The sequence below is a fragment of the Musa acuminata genome, chromosome BXJ2-10 (assembly GCF_036884655.1).
Source record: "Musa acuminata AAA Group cultivar baxijiao chromosome BXJ2-10, Cavendish_Baxijiao_AAA, whole genome shotgun sequence".
Lineage (NCBI taxonomy): Eukaryota > Viridiplantae > Streptophyta > Magnoliopsida > Zingiberales > Musaceae > Musa > Musa acuminata.
This window is the reverse complement of record NC_088347.1, coordinates 25758010-25780075: the sequence shown is the minus strand read 5'-3', so window position 1 is coordinate 25780075 and position 22066 is coordinate 25758010. Positions and strand designations below refer to the sequence as shown.

General features: G+C 51.0%; 2 protein-coding genes and 1 long non-coding RNA gene across 6 annotated transcripts; 2 read left to right on the top strand and 1 right to left on the bottom strand.

Annotated features, from left to right (window-relative positions):
* Positions 1-347: 347 nt before the first annotated feature.
* LOC135624703 (probable protein phosphatase 2C 39) lies at positions 348-4357 on the top strand. 3 transcript variants are annotated; one of them, XM_065128587.1, is made up of 6 exons: positions 348-844; positions 1086-1209; positions 1296-1391; positions 1863-3114; positions 3205-3469; positions 3999-4357. In XM_065128587.1, exons 4-6 carry the CDS (start codon positions 1915-1917, stop codon positions 4124-4126), a joined length of 1593 nt encoding a protein of 530 aa, XP_064984659.1. In that variant the 5' UTR covers positions 348-844; positions 1086-1209; positions 1296-1391; positions 1863-1914; the 3' UTR covers positions 4127-4357. The 3 variants fall into 3 exon arrangements, with proteins under 3 accessions (XP_064984659.1, XP_064984661.1, XP_064984660.1); XM_065128589.1 differs by having other exon boundaries at positions 1040-1209; XM_065128588.1 differs by having other exon boundaries at positions 967-1209.
* Positions 4358-4776: 419 nt separating this feature from the next.
* LOC135624704 (nascent polypeptide-associated complex subunit beta-like) lies at positions 4777-7359 on the bottom strand. The gene is made up of 6 exons (XM_065128591.1): positions 7212-7359; positions 6258-6325; positions 5946-6094; positions 5805-5861; positions 5613-5651; positions 4777-5178 (listed from the first exon to the last, which is right to left on the bottom strand). Exons 2-6 carry the CDS (start codon positions 6323-6325, stop codon positions 5015-5017), a joined length of 477 nt encoding a protein of 158 aa, XP_064984663.1. The 5' UTR covers positions 7212-7359; the 3' UTR covers positions 4777-5014.
* Positions 7360-7846: 487 nt separating this feature from the next.
* LOC135624450 (uncharacterized) lies at positions 7847-9015 on the top strand. Of its 2 annotated transcripts, none has more exons than XR_010491691.1 (3): positions 7847-8047; positions 8213-8270; positions 8368-9015. It is a non-coding gene; the product is annotated as an uncharacterized LOC135624450 (long non-coding RNA). The 2 variants fall into 2 exon arrangements; XR_010491690.1 differs by having other exon boundaries at positions 7847-8093.
* The last annotated feature ends 13051 nt before the right edge of the window (positions 9016-22066 follow it).

Here is a 22066-nt window from a genome sequence, read left to right as displayed (position 1 = left end):
ATATTTATTATAAAAATAAAATATTTAATTATATTTATTTTCACATCATTAATTTTACTGATGAAAATATTATAGGATTTATCACTAGAATGACTCTAACTTGATTTATCATCAAGTATTGTGTACGTGTGATATTTTCTCATGTATGAAAAAAGAAATAATTTATTTTTATAAATATAAAAAATTAAATATAAATGTTAAAAATATAAAAAAATAAATAAATAAATATAAATGTTAAAAATATAAAAGATAATTAGTTGCTGGAGATCATATCTAATTAGCTCGGTTCCGAATCCATGCGTGCACGACGTTCGTGTTGCAGTTACGGTGCGTCACTCTCCTCTGCGTGGGCTATCCTCGGCCAGTCGCGGAGGTCTTCGGGTGGCAGAATTCGCGGCTTGCATGTCGCGGTGTGAGTGAACGCGAAGCGCGCCCCGCCCTCGAGCCTCGCTCTCTCGTCTTCTCTTTGGCCTCCTCTCCCACCACCTGCTCGCCTCACGCAAAAAAGTCCACTTCTTTTTTCTGATTCTGATGGATTCCCGCGGCCCCGCGACTCAATCATTCTGTCCCGACGCCGAGAGCAACCGATGTGTTCGATCCCATAATCTAATCTCAAGTTGATGGGCTTTTTAATCAATCAATATACGCAGTGGAATCCAACACGCATCTTGGGAAGCTGGTCAACCGGTCCTTCTTCTCCTCTATATCTTCCTCCCATCCGTGCCCTCCCAACCACGGACTCAGCCGAAACCTCCTTCAGGCTCCCAGAAACCCTGTAACGCAACTTCAGGTTGGCAGTCCCTGCACAGCGTCTCCTTTTCGTCTGCGCATTTTCCATCATCAGGTGAGTCCCTTGTGAGCCTCTGTACCCTTGCGCTTGATTTCTCTGGATACCTTGTGATTTATAGCGAGATTTGGTTTTGGAAGTTGCTGTATGCCGATAAATTTCTCTGCTTTTTTTTGGAGATTACGTCTCGGAAAGCTAGAATTTTGCTCGCTATGATAAATGTTTCCGACTCAAAATTTCATGTGCCTATAGAAGGAATGGTATTCTGGCAAGGTTTACTTGTATGTCGTATTTCTAGTTATCGGAATCAAGGAAAGCTCCTCCTGGCTACCACTTCGATCTGTTAGAGCGATATACCATGGGGCAAGCAGGGCATCTCCATCGTGTAATGATGCGTGTGATTTGAGTTGATGGAAGCAGTGGTACATGTCTCGAATCTGGTCTCGTTTCCTTTTCGCACCATGTGTTATCGTTTGGCTCTAAAGTCCCTCTCTCGCTTTGATTGCAGAAGGTGTCTCTTAAGAAATCAGGTGTTGGGACTGTTCTTGCTGGATCTTACCCGTGGGTTCATTCGTTAAGCAGAAGACCCCCCTTTAGTTGGCAGGTGATGCCTTTTGCCCCTTATCTGTTCGTGTAATTTCCCGTATGGAGAGGATGGATTTCAGGGAAGCAGAGGTTTTCTTTGAGGATATTGTAAAGGTTTCATCATTACTTTTATGTTACAAAAGATTGAATTTTAAAAAATTAATATACCATTATCCTCATCTAGGAAACATGTGTTTGCAATATAGAGAACAATCTTGCCACTTTCATTGTGATGAATTGCACGATTCATCAAATTTACACATTGGAGGAGTCAGTTTAATTTTATCTCGGACTGAGGGATGCTTTGTTTCATATTACAAGATTGTACAGCGACATATATGTTGGCCTCTTCATCCACTTTCCTACATATTTTCCCTTCCTTTCAATAGCTCGTTGAGGAACATAAAAAACCGATACAGTAAGCTTCCACCAAAAACAAGTTACTTTTGCAGGTTACCTATTGAATCCATATGTTGACATTTTTTTGCAGGTTATGTGTGTTTTTGAGTACAAGTGTAGAAAATTCTGTCATCTCAAGAAAAATGGGAGCAGAAATTTCTCTTGAAGAAAGAGCCAGGCACAACCATCAATGCACGAGAAGCCTCCCATTTCTATGTTCTGAGAAAATGGAGGAATTTGAGAAAAGTCCCAAATCTTCAAGTGACCTCAATGTCAGCTTTGGCTACCAGTGCAGTGCCTATCAAAGCAGTCTTTGTTCTTCTGAAGTTAATTATAAGTTTGAACTCTCTTCTGGTGTTAATATCCAAGAATCTAACATCAACAAGATGCGGAATAGTTCTTTCTCTTGTTTGTCTGGTGCTGCGCTCAGTGCAAATCATACCTTGGCAAACACAAATATATGCAATGGTGTCATTGGAGAGGAGATTTTACCTGAGCTAGATTCACCGCAGTCTTTCAAAAGGGTGTTATCTTCTGCATCTCTTTCAAGGCTGGACTTGCATTCACCATCTTCTCCCTCTGACAGTGGCACACTTGAAGGGGTTCGATCATCGAGCTTTTTAAATGCTATGGATGTACAAATGGCTGGTGGAGCAGCCGGGGAAGACCGCGTACAAGCAGTATGTTCTGAAGAGAATGGATGGCTCTTCTGTGGAGTATATGATGGTTTTAATGGACGGGATGCTGCTGATTTTTTAGCTGGAACACTTTATGAAAACATAGGCTATAACCTATTCCTGTTGGAGTGCAAGATTAATCAACAAAATAATGAGAAAAATGTTCAACATCCATCCGGAGGACGCACCACTAAAAGTGAGCTGTCTTTGGCCATCGAGAGCTTAAACAACAAGTTGAAGCCAAACTTGTCACTGAATTCTACAGAAGAATGCTCAACTGAGTCATTTCGGCTTGGTGTCCTGAATTGCCTTACTAGCGCCTTAGTCCAAGCTGAAAATGATTTCATGTATAGGGTTGAGCAAGAAATGGATGATCGCCCTGATCTAGTTTCTGTTGGCTCTTGTGTCCTAACGGTGCTTCTTCATGGGATGGTCTTGTATGCTATGAATCTAGGAGACAGTAGAGCTGTGTTGGCTACAAGTAGTCTCATTAAAGATGATCCACCTCGAGCTATTCAATTAACTGAAACTCATACACTTGATAATGAGGAGGAATATAGAAGAATTTTAGCTGATCATCCTGATGATCCTTCTCCCGTAACTGGCGGAAGAGTGAAAGGAAAGCTGAAGCTTACTCGTGCATTTGGTGTTGGTTATTTGAAAAAGGTAATTTGGTATTGTTAGCAATTTTTTTGTCAGTTTAGAATTTTGGCCAAACAGATGTATCGGTGTAAATCCTTTTTATGTCTTGTGCAGAGAAATTTAAATGATGCTCTCATGGGAATTCTTCGTGTTCGTGACTTGCGTAGCCCACCATATGTTTATACTCATCCATTCACCACAAGCCACGAGGTTTCGGAGAATGACTTGTTTGTTGTTTTGGGAAGTGATGGATTGTTTGATTTCTACACAAACGATGAAGTTGTGCAACTGGTTCATCAGTTTATAGAGGATCATCCATTTGATGATCCAGCAAAGCATTTGATTGAGCAGCTTTTGCTAAGAGCTGCAGAAAATGCAGGTATTTCACAGTTTATAATGTTCTTTAATTAATGATTCATGTACATATTCATGATATACTAACATATGTTGCAAATCAATAATTATATATACATTATTGTATAATTGATTTGATATCGAACTGAAGAGAACATGCAGCAACAGACACGAGTTTCGATACATGTGCATCAAATTTATGATTTACAGTTTTGTTATTCAACCTAACTTTATAATTTTAAAATTTTAAGCCTAATCATATGGTTTGCAAGCTTCATTATGATGTTAAATTTTAGATTTCCTCTGTCACTAGAAAAATTAGTTTAAGGTACGGGCTTATGTAACTCTGTTATTATTTGTTTTTTCTTTTTCGTCCTTTTCGACCAGCCATATAATCACCTCCTTTGGATAAACCACAACAAAAGCTGCAGCAAGTAATAAAATAATCTTTCAGATTTTCTTTCTAATAAACATGGATTCCTTTCATGTATAATTTTCTTATTTAGGTTTATATTATTATTTCATGTAATTTAGTAACTTCTTTTGGCAAACAGGTCTTACGACTGAAGAACTGATGAACATTCCTCTTGGGAGGAGGAGAAAGTATCATGACGATGTTACTGTCATCGTGATCATTCTAGGTAATAAGCAAAGAACTTCAAAGGCATCCACAGCAATTTAGATGAGCATTTTAGCATGTTAGTGTACGTTACTATTATCCTCGAGACAGTTTGACGGAGAAGCTTTAGCTGATGAATAAATGTTGTCGTTGCGTCTATATCAAGATGTCTGGCGATTAGTGCCCTGTTGCCCTGTTAAATGGTCTCATGCTCGATACATGTTACAAGTATCGCAAGTATTGCTTTGTTTTCCAAGACAAGTTATCCATTGGTATTTAGTCTTTGTTAGTCCATATGTTGATGTAGCGATTGCTCCAGCCAGTGTTTAGTCAAGTGTTACTTGAAAGATTTTGTCTTGATTGTGATGCTGCCAAGGTAAGGGTTGGATAGGAAAGGCAAGTACTCATGGAACGGTTGATGATGATGATGGTAATGTGTGAGTGGCAATCCATAAACAACACTTTCTGGTGCTCAAGCTTAAACCTTCAATAGAAAATCCACAATGGCATGCTCACAACCTGAAACGAAAAATCCAATGAAAACAACTGAGATAGGTAGATCCATGGAGCGGTGGCCACTTTTACACTCTCGCGAGTCTAATGGTTGTTGGCTTCACGATGATATCATTAGAAAAGTGCTGCACGACCTTTCAAGTTGCCCATATATGCGCCACATCGTTGTTGCTACAAAGGCACACAGACAAGCTTTGAGATAAAGGAATCCAGCAAACATTAAATGACAACAGGTACACACTGCCTTTGGGTTAATCATGGACTAGCGCAAGTAGATAATTTAGAACAAGCGTTAGTCTGACATTCTTTTGAAGAAAATAACACCAGATTTGTGTTCGGGTGCTCCATGTTACATAAATGACAGAATTTGCTTCACCATCCAAAATGCGGAAACAACTGCATGAAAGGTAGGAGAACTTTTCCGGAAGCAAATCTCCTCTACGAAGCTTGATTTTCATCAGCAGCTGCTTCAAATGTCTCTCCAGGCACCAGTTCAGGGACATCATCCTCATCATCATCCTGCTTTGCAGCGGGACCTGTACCCGGTGCCTGTTTCTGCAAGTGCTCTGCAAGCCTCTTCAGGTTCTCTAAGTTATCGGGCCCTGAAGAAATTAGAATATTATCATAATGTCATAACATAACAATCTGAGAAAAATGAAATCTTTTGTAAGTGTGAGATAGCAAGTGCAGCAATTTAGACAAGCTGTTCGCCAGTCCCATACAAACAAATGCAAACAAAGTGGAAATAACCACACAAAATAGTTAGTGAACGAGGAAATTTTGCCAGCATTAGCATTCAGCATTTTGAAAAGTAATAAACATAGTAAACATGAAATCAAAACAATGCAGCAAGATCAGACACAAACAGTTCAGCAAGGTCCCTATTTATCAAAGATATATAACTTGAAGCCATGATGCATGTGCATTTGCAAATTAGTAGACTAGCAGAGATGCATAGGTTGTGGTGGAAACCGAACATAAAGTCCAACCCTTTGAAGAAAGAACGGCAAAAACGGGCTGGTGGGAGTAATAGTACCGAGTTGGTTAATGATCCCAGGTAGCAGATCTTGAAGTTCTGTCACCAGAAAATGCCATGTGTAAGTTGTACCCAAGAATTTCAGAAGAAAACATTTCAACAAAAAATAATAATAAATAAATAAAATAAAATTCTGTTAACTATCTGTTAACATAAACCAAAATCAGACTATTACGAGAGATATTTATGTACTTTTTGTCTGAGGAGAGCCACTAACAACCCATGTATTGGCTGCAATAGAAGCTTGCACTGAAAAAGAAATAAAGTAGGAAAAAATCATTAGGTCCTTATCAAATAATTCAGTGTTTTTTTAATGCATACAATGTTCATTACCCTTAGGGTTAACAAACTGAATAACAAGATCATCCTTAAAAATGTTGACTTCTTCTATAGCAGGAATGGCATTTACGCCTATTCTTTTCAATGTGCTCTGTAGCCTCTTATCGTCTGTTGTTGTAGTCTTGTGAACTGCCTTCTTCTTCCTAGTCAAAATGCAGGTAAAAAGAAGACATTTACAGCGTTCTCTAATCAGCCTCTAAAAATAATATTGCAAATTGCAGAGTAAAGAGTTTCAGCCTCCTAACTATACAAAAGTAACTAGTGAAGGTGTTATCATTCCAAAGAAGGTGCCAAAACAATTAAAACCTGCGCATACTGCCCTTTCCACCAGTGCGAACAGCACCGGCCATCTTCATGAGCTTCTCCACATTCATCTGCAAGAAAAAAACATCATATGATGATGGAACTAGAAGGTGATATTGTCAAGCCCTGGTGAAAAGACATATTCCAACTAAAGCTTTCAGCTCTCAAAGCCAGCAAACAAAACCAAGTCCCTTTCGCTGACTGCCTATGATGACCACTAGTATAGGATCAGGACGATCTTTACCAGGAATGAAAAGCCCGAGTAGCAAAAGCAACAATAAGGACTTTCAGATAGGGATTAAACATGACAAGGTGAATGATTGAGAAGTGGTCATCGAGCAGCTATATGAGTTTTTTATTACATTAGTATTTATAGCATCTCCATTTGCTTCAATTTTTTTTCAGAGAAAAAATAACAATGATAACGATCTCTGCTGCTGACTTTTAATTATTATTATACATCACAAAGCTTAAAAATCTTAAGGTATACATATACGCAGCAAGAAGATTAATTTGGTTGACTACAAAGCACTCTACACACTCGAGGGGCGCCTTTTGCCTACGCCTGTGAGATACTAGCCCTTAATGCACCAGCTCAGATAAAATGGATCGTTAAAGAAGCCCGAACCATCTAACATTCAGCATCTCGAACAGAGGTAGGACACATCTATGCATCAAAAAACGACCAAATAAAGATCAACATGCATTCCCCATTCATAAGATGGCATCAAAAGTACTAGCCCTAAGAGAGAGGCTCTGGAAACAAATTCCACAGGCAAGAATGAGATGAGATCAGAATTCAGACACCAAACCTTTTCCAGATGGCTAAATAACCTGCAACATCTAGTGAAACAGCTAAAACCCTGAACCCTAATAAATGAGGAATCAGTCAACCCTTCGAAGCAGTCGTTAACTTAGCGGGACGGGGACATTTGAAGGTGAGATGACAGGAATCACCTTTGCAACGGAGGGAGGGCAAGACGCGAAGGAAGAAGAGGAGGTGGTGTCGCCGGTGGACGCCGACGCCGCAACTGCGCTACAGGAGAAGGGTAGGGCGGACGGAGCATAAATGCTTCGTCACTCGACCAGATTACTGAGGTGCCCCGGTCCTTGATTGGAATTACGAAATTGGTCGATTAATTCATCCAAACCCGACCCGATATATATATATATACATATATATATATATATATATATATATATATATGTATATATATATATACATATATATATATATATACATATATATATATATACATATATATATATATATACATATATATATATATATACATATATATATATATATACATATATATATATATATACATATATATACATATATATACATATATATATATATACATATATATATATATATACATATATATATATATACATATATATATATATATACATATATATATATATATATATATATATATATATATATATATATATAATATTCCTCATCTTATTTATATTCCAGTTAAAAAGGGAGGGAAAACACTTGCGTTGATATAAATCGGTGCCTTCAACATTTATTGGTGACGGGTGATACGTCCAATTGACATATATAACCACATTTCCCTGTGCTTATATAAAAAAATAGTCTTTTATCCTGGGCCGGGTCGAGAAACATCTTTTGCAGACCGGCCCGGTCAAGGTCGGTGCCGTCGCATGGAAACACCTTGGGCCGAGGCGTGGCGCATTCAAATTCTGTAGGTCTTCCAGGTAGTTCATGAGGCCATGCTTCGTCTTGGGGACAGAGCGGGAAATGGCGCTACGGAAAGGTTTCCCTCTTCCCTTCCTCTATTTCTTTTCTCTCCGACGCCGAAGGTTTTTTCCTCTAATTTACTCCACGTTTTTTCTTCTTTTCTTGATCGCTTTATCTCTATCTCTGTTGGTTGTGGTTTATGGATCTCTGTAAATCTATATTGGTTTTGATATGTGAGAAGCCGATGATGACGAACACTGTTGGCGCGCGCGATCTTGGATCAGTCGCCTTTGGTGATGGTGAACTCATGATTCTTATGATTATATATGGCCCTCAACATAGATCTTAAATCAATTGTATCTTCTCTTCGATGTTTCGTTTTCTGGTCGTTATAAGGCGATGGTGGGGCAGCTTGGATGGTCGGCATGGGAACCGCAGCAGCCATGTTTAACTCTTTGGATGGGATTCGGTGGAAGAGAGAAGAAAAAACCAGATCGCTTCTCCTCCGCTGATAAGAGAGGAGAAGATGCAACATCACTTCTCCTCCGCTGAGAAAACGGAGAAATGCAAGATCGTTTGTCCCCGTGATGAACAAGTAGCGAATCTGAACCTTCCCTATTTATTATTATTGTTATTAGATCTAGAGTTATGGCACTTATGTTGGAGTTCAGTCTGCGTCCACTTCCAGCAGCTGCCTTTCTCCAAGCCTAATTTTGGCACCCATGTTGGAGTTTAGTCTATTTGCTCAAGTGATTGTTTAAGGTAGCATTTTGCCCGGGAGCATCAAAAACCCTTCTGTTTTTGCATTTTGTTGAAATAAAGCTTGGGCATGAACCTGGGAGTATCAATTAATGTTGTAGAATTGTTTTTATTTTTCCAAGCTTATTAAGGATTTAATAGGTTTAGACCAGGATTATCCTATCTAAAGTATCCATTTGCTCCAAAGGTTGTTCTATTCATTAGGAGCTGAATCAGATTTATAGGAATCCCTTTTGTTACTCCACTCAATAGTTTAAGTGTAATACTCTGTTAGCAATGGTCGACATGAACCATGTTGATTTAGTTATTATTGCCTAAAACATGTGATGTTTGAAATGGAAGAAATATGTAAGCAATCACCTTTTGTGTCTTCACTCTTAGGCAACAGAGTCTTGATTCTGTAGAAGTATAAAAATTGTGTTGGCTCTGGATGCTGTCACACTGTTTGTTGTCACCCTTAGACTAGCAGAGTCTTTTAGTTTTTCTGCATATATATGATTTTTGCTTGATTCTTAACAAATTTTCTGCATTGATTTCAATTTTTTTTTTAACTCACCACTGCTCCTTATCATGTTGAATTTCTCCATACAAACGATTATTTTAGGCAGCATTTGAATCTGGGAGTGTTAATTGGTCGTTAAGAAGTTAATCCAGCATATTGTGGTAGGGAGGAATTATAAGCCAATCAAAGTTATTAATGATGATAGTTTTAGTTGAAATAATATGCCAAAGTATGGTTGTATTTTTAGCATGTTTAGAAAACACTTCATGTATAATTAGAAGTTTCCTTTGAATCTTGTTGGTGTATACATTCATCGTATTGGAAATTTTTGCTGGCTGTACAGTAGATTGTTGCAATGGTGTGCAACATGTTCAAAAGATTTACTTCCGGTGTCAATTGTAGATCTCTTGCACATAGGATTTGGCATTTCCATGGATAGTATCCAGAGATGTTTTTGTTTGAATAATTATTAATGACATGATTAATGTTTATGTTTATGTATATATCTAATCAGGTGCATATATGGGAATCAACATGTTTGCAAGATGTCACGTTCTTTATTACTGTCGGAGCGATCTCGTCTTAAATTTGCTTTATTGTTTTTACACATGGTGTGTCCTTTGAAATTGTCAATGCGATGATAATGGGTGATACCATGCTTCATGTGTTTGATCCATGTCTGTCCCTCACATTAGGTCTTTGCAAAGATGTTTTGGCAACTAAGACAAAACATGTGTTATCAAAATGTGTCAACACATTTTGATATTGGTTAAGTTTACTTTTTCGTTCCTCCAGTGTATGTATGTCATCACAATTTTTCAGGAAATAGAGCTTTATTCATGATTAAAGTCTAATTATCTTGTGTTGGCCATGCATGCACTTCATCTTTTTTCTAAACAAGTCACTGGCCTCTTTTCAAGTTTAATTCCTGGCACTCATGTCAGACTACTGGCTCTAAAAAGATTAATATATGCATTTGTTGGATCTAGGAGCGTTAATTACTGGGTTAGATATTTGTCTATCATAGAGGTTGCGAGGGATTTGTCAATCGAAGTAACTTGATGAGGATGATTTTGCTTGAGACAATCCATCAGGAAGTGAGGTATTGTTAGTATGTTTACTATGAATTTCTGTCTTCATAAGTTTCTCAATGTTATAGGTATATGTATTCGGTATATATGAAATATTTGCTGGTTGTACATGCTTCTGCAATCAATTTATTCTCTTGCTGAGCAAGATTTTGACGTTTATATGGATAATCTCTTTAAAAGTCATTTGTTTGTATAGTGATACAAGATTAGTGTGAACAGATGCAGAATTTAGTTAAAATAATTATTTTCTTGCTGTTCATTTTCTATGGATAACCTCTAGAAATGTTATTCGTTTATATGTTCATATATAGGATTAGTGGAAGAACATGCACATGTCTAATTTCGATACTTGGCTTCTTTTTCTTTTTATCGCCTCTCTGTTGTAGTTCTAAGAAGAATATGCACTTCATGTTCTGTGGGTAATATTCTCTTGTAGTAATTTCTACAAAGGTTGTTTGTTCGAAGGATCACGTTGGATTGGTGTAAATGTTCTTAATTTAGATATCTAGCAGCTTGCTTTTTCTTTTTTCCCTTCACTTTTGGGGGCAGTTTGTTTGTATATGATGTCTATCAAGGTTTTTACGTACACAATTTTGTCTAAAATATAAGAACTCTTGATCTTAAATTGCACAAGGATGACTTTATGGTAGCAAATTGTTTGGGATTTATATACAGATCTTAAATTGATTGCTTTATGATGAACTGTTAGTAGGGTTTCTTGCTATCTCAAACTTAGTCATTATCATCAGACACGGCATGCCTTTTATATCAAATAATGCAGTGTTAATTGTTGATTCTTGTTTACAGATGTTTCGGCTCATTAGTACCTCAATTCAAACTTCTTTTTCAGCTTTGGTGCATTTTGCATGAACAACACCTATGCGTATTGTGTGATAATATTGGCTCCATATGCTAGCATGAGTTGACGTTTGATATTAGTCTAAATTTAAACAACATTTTAATGAGAATGTGCTGTCACAATGCAGCTTGCATGCTACTTTAGGCCTTAATTTGAAACTTGGCTATAACCATAATTTCGCATGGGATATTACTTGCGTTGGGGAAGCCCAGTCTTTTTGTCAGATTTAACCCCTGTGAAATCATTAGTGCTAGTACGGCTGCCATTGTTTAAAATAATTTTAATTATCTTAATTTAGATAACTAGCAACTTGCTTTTTCAAGGACAAGAGATGGGATTTTGGATTGCCCATCGTGCAACGTAGGGCTGCGAGCCCGCCTCCGCCATCACATCAAGCAGTGTAGGGCTGCAATGCCGACACATCTTGGAGCCTGAAGTATCATTGATTGGTTGTGGTTCACCGCGCCACGTTGGGCTCACATATGTACATCTCTGGCTGTGGTTTTCCGTAGCGAGATGCGAATGACAAGTGCTTTCGAGGGAACAAGACAAATTCTGATGAATCATTAGTACTGATAGGGATAAAAGTGGCCGGATGACGTGCCATGACGACATCCCCCAGGAAAGCAATAACGCTAACTAGACCCACGTTGACAACTCCCACTGTCGTGCGACGACCTCCGACCTCGCACAGTTGACCACGGCAAAGCAGGACAACGACCTGCCCCCGCCCATGCCCTGCTGCAAGCTGCCCCGCCACGCGACCCCAGCGGCCGCGTCAGACGCCATCAGAGGCACCATCTCACTCCAGCAGGTGGCCACGTCAGGTAAACGCTAAACCTATCTATAAATACCCCCGAACTCTCAAGAGAAAGGGGGGGAACTCACTCAGACACAAAACACTCGGAGGCTCTTCTTCTGCCTCATCCACAATCCCCTCCACATCTTTCTCTAACTTGATCGTCGGAGGGGTCGGGCCGAGCTCCCGGCTCGACCTGTGTGCAGGTGCGAGACGGTGTCGCCTCTTCCCGAAGCTGCGGCGGAGCTGCCTCCCGACCCGAGCCGCCGACCCGAACCGCCGACCCGACCTGCCGAACCGACCTCCCGACCCGAACCATCGAGCTCGACCGCCGGGAGACCTCGAGGAGCGCCCCCACGGAGATCACCGCCTTCCGGACCCGAACCAAGCCGCGACGGCCCCGACGCCACGGCTTAAACAGGTGCAGACCGCATCAGAATGGCGCTAGAAGGAGGGCCCGGAATAACGGTACATAAGTCTTCTCCCTGGTTGCTCCACTGCAGTCGACCTGCACCAGCAGCAGCGACTTCTGGGGCTGGTCTCGGCCACTCTGCCTCATGCGCAGCCAACACGCTGCTGCCTCGGCCCCATGCGCGGCAGCAGCCACGCTGCCTCGGCCCCTCGGCCCCGTGCGCAGCCAACACGCTGCCTCGGCCCCGTGCGCAGCAACACGCTGCTACCTCGGCCTCGGCCCCCCGGCCCCGTGCGCAGCAACACGCTGCAGCCAACACGCTGCTGCCTCGGCCCCATGCGCGGCAGCAGCCACGCTGCCTCGGCCCCTCGGCCCCGTGCGCAGCAACACGCTGCAGCCAACACGCTGCTACCTCGGCCTCGGCCCCCCGGCCCCGTGCGCAGCAACACGCTGCAGCCAACACGCTGCACGCTGCCTCGGCTCCTCGGCCCCATGCGCGGCAGCAGCCACGCTGCCTCGGCCACTCGGCCTCATGCGCAGCCAACATGCTGCTACCTCGGCCTCGGCCCCCCGGCCCCGTGCGCAGCAACACGCTGCAGCCAACACGCTGCACGCTGCCTCGGCTCCTCGGCCCCGTGCGCAGCAACACGCTGCAGCCAACACGCTGCACGCTGCCTCGGCTCCTCGGCCCCATGCGCGGCAGCAGCCACGCCGCCTCGGCCCCTCGGCCTCGTGCGCAGCCAGCAAGCAGCCTCGCTGTCTCGGCCTCATGCGCAGCCAGCACGCTGCCTTACTGTCTTGCTGCCTCGGCTCCTCGGCCTCGTGCGCAGCCAGCAAGCAGCCTCGCTGCCTCGGCCACTCGGCCTCGTGCGCAGCCAGCAAGCAACCCGCTGCCTCAGCACCTCCGCCACATCCTGCCGAGCCCCCCCTTAGAGCAGCCTGCCCGCCTGAGCGGCGTCACTCGGCCGCGGCCTGCCTGCGCCGAGCTTCTCGACCATGCACTACCGAGCTCCTCTCAGGGCGGCCTATCCGCCTGCGTCGCGTCACTCGGCCGCATGGCCCTCGCGACCACGCCTGCGCGGTCAGCCCGACGCACGTCGTGCTACTCGGCCGCATGGCCCTTGCGACCACACCTGTGCGGTCAGCCCGACGCACGTCGTGCTACTCGGCCGCATGGCCCTTGCGACCACACCTGCGCGGTCAGCCCGACGCACGTCGTGCTACTCGGCCGCATGGCCCTCGCGACCACACCTGCGCGGTCTGCCCGCCTGCGTCGTGCTCCTCGGCTCTTCGGCTTTACGCCACCCGAGACCACACCTGCGCGGCCCCAGCCCGCCTGCGCCGTGTTCCTTGGCCCCATGTTCCCGAGACAGACCTGCGCGGCCTGCCCGCCTATGTCGTGCTCCTTGGCCCCATGTTCCTGAGACACACCGGCGCGGTCGGCCCTCTTGCGCCGAGCTCCTCGGCCATAGACGGCCGAGCCCACCTCAACGCGGCTTGCCCGCCTGCGTCATACTCCTCGGCAACATGTTGCCCGAGACCACCTCTGATCGGCTTGCCCGACGAAGTTGTGCTCTTCGGCTGCGTGTCGATCGAGACACGCCCATGCGGCCTGCCTGCCTGTCGTGCTCCTCGGTTCATAGCCCGAGTCGCTCCAGTTCGACCACCGACTTGCGACTCCTCGGCTTAGCTCATAGCCCGAGTCGCTCCAGTTCGACCTCCGACTTGCGACTCGTCGGCTCGGCCCGTCACCCGAGACACGCCTACGCAGCATGCTCGCTTGATCGTGCTCCTCGCCCGCACGTTGTCCAAGACCATGACCTCTACTCGGCTTCCCGATTGAGATGTGCTCATCGGTCGCACGTCGCCCATAACACAAGACACGCCTACGCGGCCAGCCCGCCTGCGTCGTGCTCCTCGGCTCTTCGGCTTTACGCCACCCGGGACCACGCCTGCGCGGCCAGTCCGCCCGCGTCATGCTCCTCGGCTCTTCAGCTTTACGCCACCCGAGACCACGCCTGCGCGGCCAGCCAGCCCGCCTGCGTTGTGCTCCTCGGCTCTTCGGCTCTACGCCATCCCGAGACCACACCTGCGCGGTTGCTCCGCCTGCGTTGTGCTCTTCGGCTCTTCGGCTCTACGCCATCCCGAGACCACGCCTGCGCGGCCAGCCAGCCCGCCCGCGTCGTGCTCCTCGGCTCTTCTGCTTTACGCCACCCGTGACACGCCTGCGTGGCCTACCCGCCTGCGTTGTGCTCCTCGGCCCCTCGGCTCCATTCTCCCCGAAACTGCGTTTGTACGGCCAGCCCACCTGAAGACAGAAGCCATGCATCGGACTCCCCTTGCGTGACAACCGACGCATAGCTCCTTTCGGGGGGGGCATATGATAGGGATAAAAGTGGCCGGATGACGCGCCATGACGACATCCCCCCAGGAAAGCAATAACGCTAACTAGACCCACGCTGACAACTCCCACTGTCGTGCGACGACCTCCGACCTCGCACAGTTGACCACGGCAAAGCAGGACAACGACCTGCCCCCGCCCATGCCCTGCTGCAAGCTGCCCCGCCACGCGACCCCAGCGGCCGCGTCAGACGCCATCAGAGGCACCATCTCACTCCAGCAGGTGGCCACGTCAGGTAAACGCTAAACCTATCTATAAATACCCCCGAACTCTCAAGAGAAAGGGGGGGAACTCACTCAGACACAAAACACTCAGAGGCTCTTCTTCTGCCTCATCCACAATCCCCTCCACATCTTTCTCTAACTTGATCGTCGGAGGGGTCGGGCCGAGCTCCCGGCCCGACCTGTGTGCAGGTGCGAGACGGTGTCGCCTCTTCCCGAAGCTGCGGCGGAGCTGCCTCCCGACCCGAGCCGCCGACCCGAACCGCCGACCCGACCTGCCGAACCGACCTCCCAACCCGAACCACCGAGCTCGGCCGCCGGGAGACCTCGAGGAGCGCCCCCACGGAGATCACCGCCTTCCGGACCCGAACCAAGCCGCGACGGCCCCGACGCCACGGCTTAAACAGGTGCAGACCGCATCAAGTACTATTCTGATACATCCACAAAACGACTGAGCCCAATTACTTGACAATTCAAACAATTGCATCAAATTTGTAAGTTATCGATTCGATCAAGATCCTGCGCTCTAAATTTCATAAGATATGATTTGATCCAGCGTCAATAGCAGGGCGATGTACTAATCGTGTTAGGGGCTTGCAGTAGATCGAGTTCAATTGTGATGGGCTACTAAGAATCTAAGAGCACATGTCGGGTCAGGTCCAACCTCATCTGGCGTGCGAGATGAGTCAGGTCAGCTTTGTCAGGGCATGGCTGATCCATGGCTGCCTGTTCGAGCCCCGATTGTATCCTCGACGAGCGAAATGCTTGACCCGAATGGAGAACCCGATTCGCCATAGAATAACTCCACCCCACAACGCAATCGATCGTCCAAAACATGTCCAGGCAAATTCCGCCTGCCAGATTTGCGTTGAGATTCGCGTTCGGGGTCGTCTGCTGCTGACGCTGTTTCCATGTCCTGCATCAGTCGCGATGTCGGTGGCCGAGCGGCTCGATGTATATATAACTCAGAAGGCCGGTCCCTTTCGGGTCCGATCGGTCGTCCATTAGGCGCGCCCAAAACTTCCAAGGTAGCACCTCAACAAAGTCCAGACGAGCGGGAATTAAGGCTCCATCATTCTTTCAATTCCTCCGTTGCTTCGTTCTTTCCTTGCATCAATCCCCTCTCGTTGCTGTCATCCTTGATGCGGTCTGCACTTGTTTAAGCCGTGGCGTCGGGGTCGTCGCGGCTTGGTTCGGGTCCGGAAGGCGGTGATCTCCGTGGGGGCGTTCCTCGGGGTCTCCCGGCGGTCGAGCACGGTGGTTCGGGTCGGGAGGTCGGGTCGGTAGTTCGGGTCGGTGGGTCGGGTCGGGAGGAAGCTCCGTCGCAGCGCCTGGAAGAGTCGACCGTCTGGTACCTGCACAAAGGTCGGGCCGAGGCGCTCGGCCCGACCCCTCCGACGGCTAAGTTAGCGATGTGGAGGGGGTTTTGGAGGAAGAGGTGCCTCCATACAAGTATGGAGTGTGAGTGTGTCCTCTGGCCCCCCTCTCTTTAGCATGCGAGGGTATTTATAGGGGAGTATTCTGCAGTATGTACCTCGGTCAGCGTGTTGGACCTGGCTTTTGCAGGATATTAATGTGCCTTGGTCAGTGTGTTGGACTTGGCTTTTGCAGGACATTAATGTGCCTCGGTCAGCGTTCTGATCAGTTTGACCAAGTGCTGAGGCGTGATGGGACAGGTGACGTCAGCCCGTCTTGTCGCCATTATTTCCCTCATCATATTCCCCCCCCTGAAAGGAGCTATGCGTCGGTTGTCACGCAAGGGGAGTCCGATGCATGGCTCTTGTCTTCAGGTGGGCTGGCCGTGCGGTCGCAATTTTGGGGAGAATGGAGCCGAGGAGCATAAGGCTGTTGGACAGGTTGGGCCGACAAGTCGCAAGTCGGAGATCGAACTGGAGCGACTTGGGCTATGAATTGAGCCGGCGAGTCGCAAGTCGAAGATCGAGCTAGAGCGACTCGGGCTATGGTTTGGGTCGGCGAGTCGCAAGTCGGAGATCGAACTGGAGCGAGCAGACCGCGTAGGCGTGTCTCGGGTTATGGGCCGAGGCGGCGAGTTGCAAGTCGAAGATCGAACTGGAGCGACTCGGGTTATGGTTTGAGCCGGCGAATCGCAAGTCGAAGATCGAACTGGAGCGACTCGTAACATGACTGGATCGCCGAGCCGCGAGTCGGGAAATGAACTGGAGCGGCTCGGGATAGCTTTTGGACTGGCGAGTCGTAAGTCGTGAAGCGAACTGGAGCGACTCGTAATGACTGGATCGCCGAGTCGAGGGTCGGGAACTGGACTGGAGCGATTCGTAATGACTGGCTCGACGAGTCGAGGGTCGGGAACTGGACTGGAGCGATTCGTAATGACTGGCTCGACGAGTCGAGGGTCGGGAACTGGACTGGAGCAGCTCGGGATAGCTTTTGGACTGGCGAGTCGCAAGTCGTGAAGCGAATTGGAGCGACTCGTAACATGACTGGATCGCCGAGCCGCGAGTCGAGAAATGAACTGGAGCGGCTCGGGATAGCTTTTGGACTAGCGAGTCGTAAGTCGTGAAGCGAACTGGAGCGACTCGTAATGACTGGATCGCCGAGCCGCGAGTCGGGAAATGAACTGGAGCGGCTCGGGATATGCACCAAGGAGCACGACGCAGACGGGGAGGCAGCGCGGGTGTCTTGGGTTATGGGCGACGTGCGACCGATGAGCTCATCTCAATCGGGAAGCCGAGCAGAGGTCATGATCTTGGACAACGTGCGGGCGAGGAGCACGATCAAGCGGGCATACCGCGCAGGTCTGTCTCGGGAACATGGGGCCAAGGAACACGGCGCAGGCGGGCTGGGGCCGCGTAGGTGTGGTCTCGGGTGGCGTAAAGTCGAAGAGCCGAGGAGCACGACGCAGGCGGGCAGGCCGCGCGGGTGTCTTGGGTCATTGGCAACGTGCGACTGATGAGCACATCTCAATCGGGAAGCCGAACAGAGGTCGTGGTCTCGGTTGGCGTGCGGTCGAGGAGGACGACCAAGCGGGCGGACCGCATAGGCGTGTCTCGGGTTATGGGCCGGGCCGACGAGTCGCGAGTCGGTGGTCGAACTGGAGCGACTCGGGCTGTGAGCCAAGCCGGCGAGGAGCACGACAGGCGGGCAGGCCGTGTGGGCGTGTCTCGGTCGACACACAGCTGAGGAGCACAACTCCGTCGGGCAAGCCGATCAGAGGTGGTCTCAGGCAACACGTTGCCGAGGGGTATGACGCGGGCGAGCAGGCCGCGCTGAGGTGAACTCGGCGGTGTATGGCCGAGAAGCTCGGCGCAGCCCGCTGCGCCGTCAGCCGAGCTGTTGACACAGGCTGGCCGTGCATGGGGCCGAGTCAGCAAGCTGCGTCGTCAGCAAGCTGTTGATGCGGGCTGGCCGCGCAAGGGGCTGAGGCAGCAAGCTGCGCCGTCAGCCGAGCAAGCTGAGGCAGGCGACCGCGCGTGGGGCCGAGGAGTCGAGACGCGCGGGCAAGCCGCTCTGAGGGGGGCTTGGCGGTGTATGGCCGAGGGGCTCAGCGCAAGAGGGCCGACCGCGCCGGTGTGTCTCGGGAACATGGGGCCAAGGAGCACGACGCAGGCGGGCGGACCGCGCAGGTCTGTCTCGGGAACATGGTGCCAAGGAGCACGACGCAGGCGGGCAGACCATGCAGGTCTGTCTCGGGAACATGGGGCCAAGGAACACGGCGCAGGCGGGCTGGGGCCGCGCAGGTGTGGTCTCGGGTGGCGTAAAGTCGAAGAGCCGAGGAGCACGACGCAGGCGGGCAGACCGCGCAGGCGTGGTCGCGAGGGCCATGCGACCGAGTAGCACGACGTGCGTCGGGCTGACCGTGCAGGTGTGGTCGCAAGGGCCATGCGGCCGAGTAGCACGACGTGCGTCGGGCTGACCGCGCAGGCGTGGTCGCGAGGGCCATGCGACCGAGTGACGCGACGCAGGCGGATAGGCCGCCCTGAGAGGAGCTCGGTAGTGCATGGTCGAGAAGCTCGGCGCAGGCAGGCCGCTCTAAGGGGGGGCTCGGCAAGATGTGGCCGAGGTAGCAGCGTGTTGGCTGCGCATGAGGCCGAGTGGCCGAGGCAGCGTGTTGCTTGCTGGCTGCGCACGAGGCCGAGTGGCCGAGGCAGCGTGTTGGCTGCGCATGAGGTCGAGGTAGCAGCGTGTTGGCTGCGCATGAGGCCGAGTGGCCGAGGCAGCGAGGCTGCTTGCTCGCTGCGCACGAGGCCGAGTGGCCGAGGCAGCGAGGCTGCTTGCTGGCTGCGCGTGAGGCCGAGGAGCCGAGGCAGCGAGGTAGCAAGGCAGCGTGCTACTTGCTGCGCATGAGGCTGAGGAGCCGAGGCAGCGTGTTGCTTGCTGGCTGCGCACGAGGCCGAGTGGCCGAGGCAGCGAGGCTGCTTGCTGGCTGCGCGTGAGGCCGAGGAGCCGAGGCAGCGAGGTAGCAAGGCAGCGTGCTACTTGCTGCGCATGAGGCTGAGGAGCCGAGGCAGCCTGCAGCGTGTTGGCTGCAGCGTGTTGCTGCGCACGGGGCCGAGGTAGCAGCGTGTTGGCTGCGCATGAGGCCGAGTGGCCGAGGCAGCGAGGCTGCTTGCTGGCTGCGCACGAGGCCGAGTGGCCGAGGCAGCGAGGCTGCTTGCTGGCTGCGCGTGAGGCCGAGGAGCCGAGGCAGCGAGGTAGCAAGGCAGCGTGCTACTTGCTGCGCATGAGGCTGAGGAGCCGAGGCAGCCTGCAGCGTGTTGGCTGCAGCGTGTTGCTGCGCACGGGGCCGAGGTAGCAGCATGTTGGCTGCGCATGAGGCCGAGTGGCCGAGGCAGCGAGGCTGCTTGCTGGCTGCGCACGAGGCCGAGTGGCCGAGGCAGCGAGGCTGCTTGCTGGCTGTGCGTGAGGCCGAGGAGCCGAGGCAGCGAGGTAGCAAGGCAGCGTGCTACTTGCTGCGCATGAGGCTGAGGAGCCGAGGCAGCCTGCAGCGTGTTGGCTGCAGCGTGTTGCTGCGCACGGGGCCGAGGTAGCAGCGTGTTGGCTGCGCATGAGGCCGAGTGGCCGAGGCAGCGAGGCTGCTTGCTGGCTGCGCACGAGGCCGAGTGGCCGAGGCAGCGAGGCTGCTTGCTGGCTGCGCACGAGGCCGAGTGGCCGAGGCAGCGTGTTGGCTGCGCATGAGGTCGAGGTAGCAGCGTGTTGGCTGCGCATGAGGCCGAGTGGGCGAGGCTGCTTGCTCGCTGCGCACGAGGCCGAGTGGCCGAGGCAGCGAGGCTGCTTGCTGGCTGCGCACGAGGCCGAGGAGCCGAGGCAGCGAGGCAGCAAGGCAGTAAGGCAGCGAGGCTGCACCGTCAGCCGAGCGGCTGACGCGGGCTGGCCGCGCACGGGGCCGAGGAGCCGAGACCAGCCCCAGAAGTCACTGCTGCTGGTGCAGGTCGGCTGCAGTGGAACAACCAGGGAGAAGGCTTATGTACCGTTATTCCGGGCCCTCCTTCTAGCGCCATTCTGATGCGGTTTGCACTTGTTTAAGCCGTGGCGTCGGGGTCGTCGCGGCTTGGTTCGGGTCCGGAAGGCGGTGATCTCCGTGGGGGCGTTCCTCGGGGTCTCCCGGCGGTCGAGCACGGTGGTTCGGGTCGGGAGGTCGGGTCGGTAGTTCGGGTCGGTGGGTCGGGTCGGGAGGAAGCTCCGTCGCAGCGCCTGGAAGAGTCGACCGTCTGGTACCTGCACAAAGGTCGGGCCGAGGCGCTCGGCCCGACCCCTCCGACGGCTAAGTTAGCGATGTGGAGGGGGTTTTGGAGGAAGAGATGCCTTCATACAAGTGTGGAGTGTGAGTGTGTCCTCTGGCCCCCCTCTCTTTAGCATGCGAGGGTATTTATAGGGGAGTATTTTGCAGTATGTACCTCGGTCAGCGTGTTGGACCTGGCTTTTGCAAGATATTAATGTGCCTTGGTCAGTGTGTTGGACTTGGCTTTTGCAGGACATTAACGTGCCTCGGTCAGCGTTCTGATCAGTTGGACTTGGCTTTTGCAGGACGCGGGCGGTTTGGCCGCGCGTGAGGCGCGCGGGTTGGCCGCGCGTGAGGCGCGCGTGGGACCGAGGTGCCGAGGCGCGCGGGCTGGTCGCGCGCGTGGGACCGAGGAGCCGAGGCGCGCGGGATGGCCGCGCGCGTGGGGCCTAGTGGCCGAGACGCTCGGCGCGGTCGGGCTGGCCGCGCGCATGAGACGCGGGCGGTTTGGCCGCGCGTGAGGCGCGCGTGGGACCGAGGGGCCCAGGCGCGCGGGCTGGTCGCGCGCGTGGGACCGAGGGGCCCACGCGAGGTCGAGGCGCGCGCGTGGGACCGAGGTGCCGAGGCGCGCGGGCTGGTCGCGCGCGTGGGACCGAGGAGCCGAGGTGCGCGGGATGGCCGCGCGCGCGGGGCCGAGTTGCCGAGACGCTCGGCGCGGTCGGACTGGCCGCGCGCGTGGGACGCGGGCGGTTTGGCCGCGCGTGAGGCGCGCGGGTTGGCCGCGCGTGGGACCGAGGTGCCGAGGCGCGCGGGCTGGTCGCACGCGTGGGACCGAGGAGCCGAGGCGCGCGGGATGGCCGCGCGCGTGGGGCCTAGTGGCCGAGACGCTCGGCGCGGTCGGGCTGGCCGCGCGCATGAGACGCTGGCGGTTTGGCCGCGCGTGAGGCGCGCGGGTTGGCCGCGCGTGAGGCGCGCGTGGGACCGAGGGGCCCAGGCGCGCGGGCTGGTCGCGCGCGTGGGACCGAGGAGCCGAGGCGCGCGGGATGGCCGCGCGCGTGGGGCCTAGTGGCCGAGACGGTGTCGCGGCTTGGTTCGGGTCCGGAAGGCGGTGATCTCCGTGGGGGCGCTCCTCGAGGTCTCCCGACGGCCGAGCTCGGTGGTTCGGGTCGGGAGGTCGGGTCGGCGGTTCGGGTCGGCGGCTCGGGTCGGGAGGCAGCTCCGCCGCAGCTTCGGGAAGAGGCGACACCGTCTCGCACCTGCACACAGGTCGGGCCGGGAGCTCGGCCCGACCCCTCCGACGATCAAGTTAGAGGAGGATGTGGAGGGTGTTGGGGATGAGGCAGAAGAAGAGCC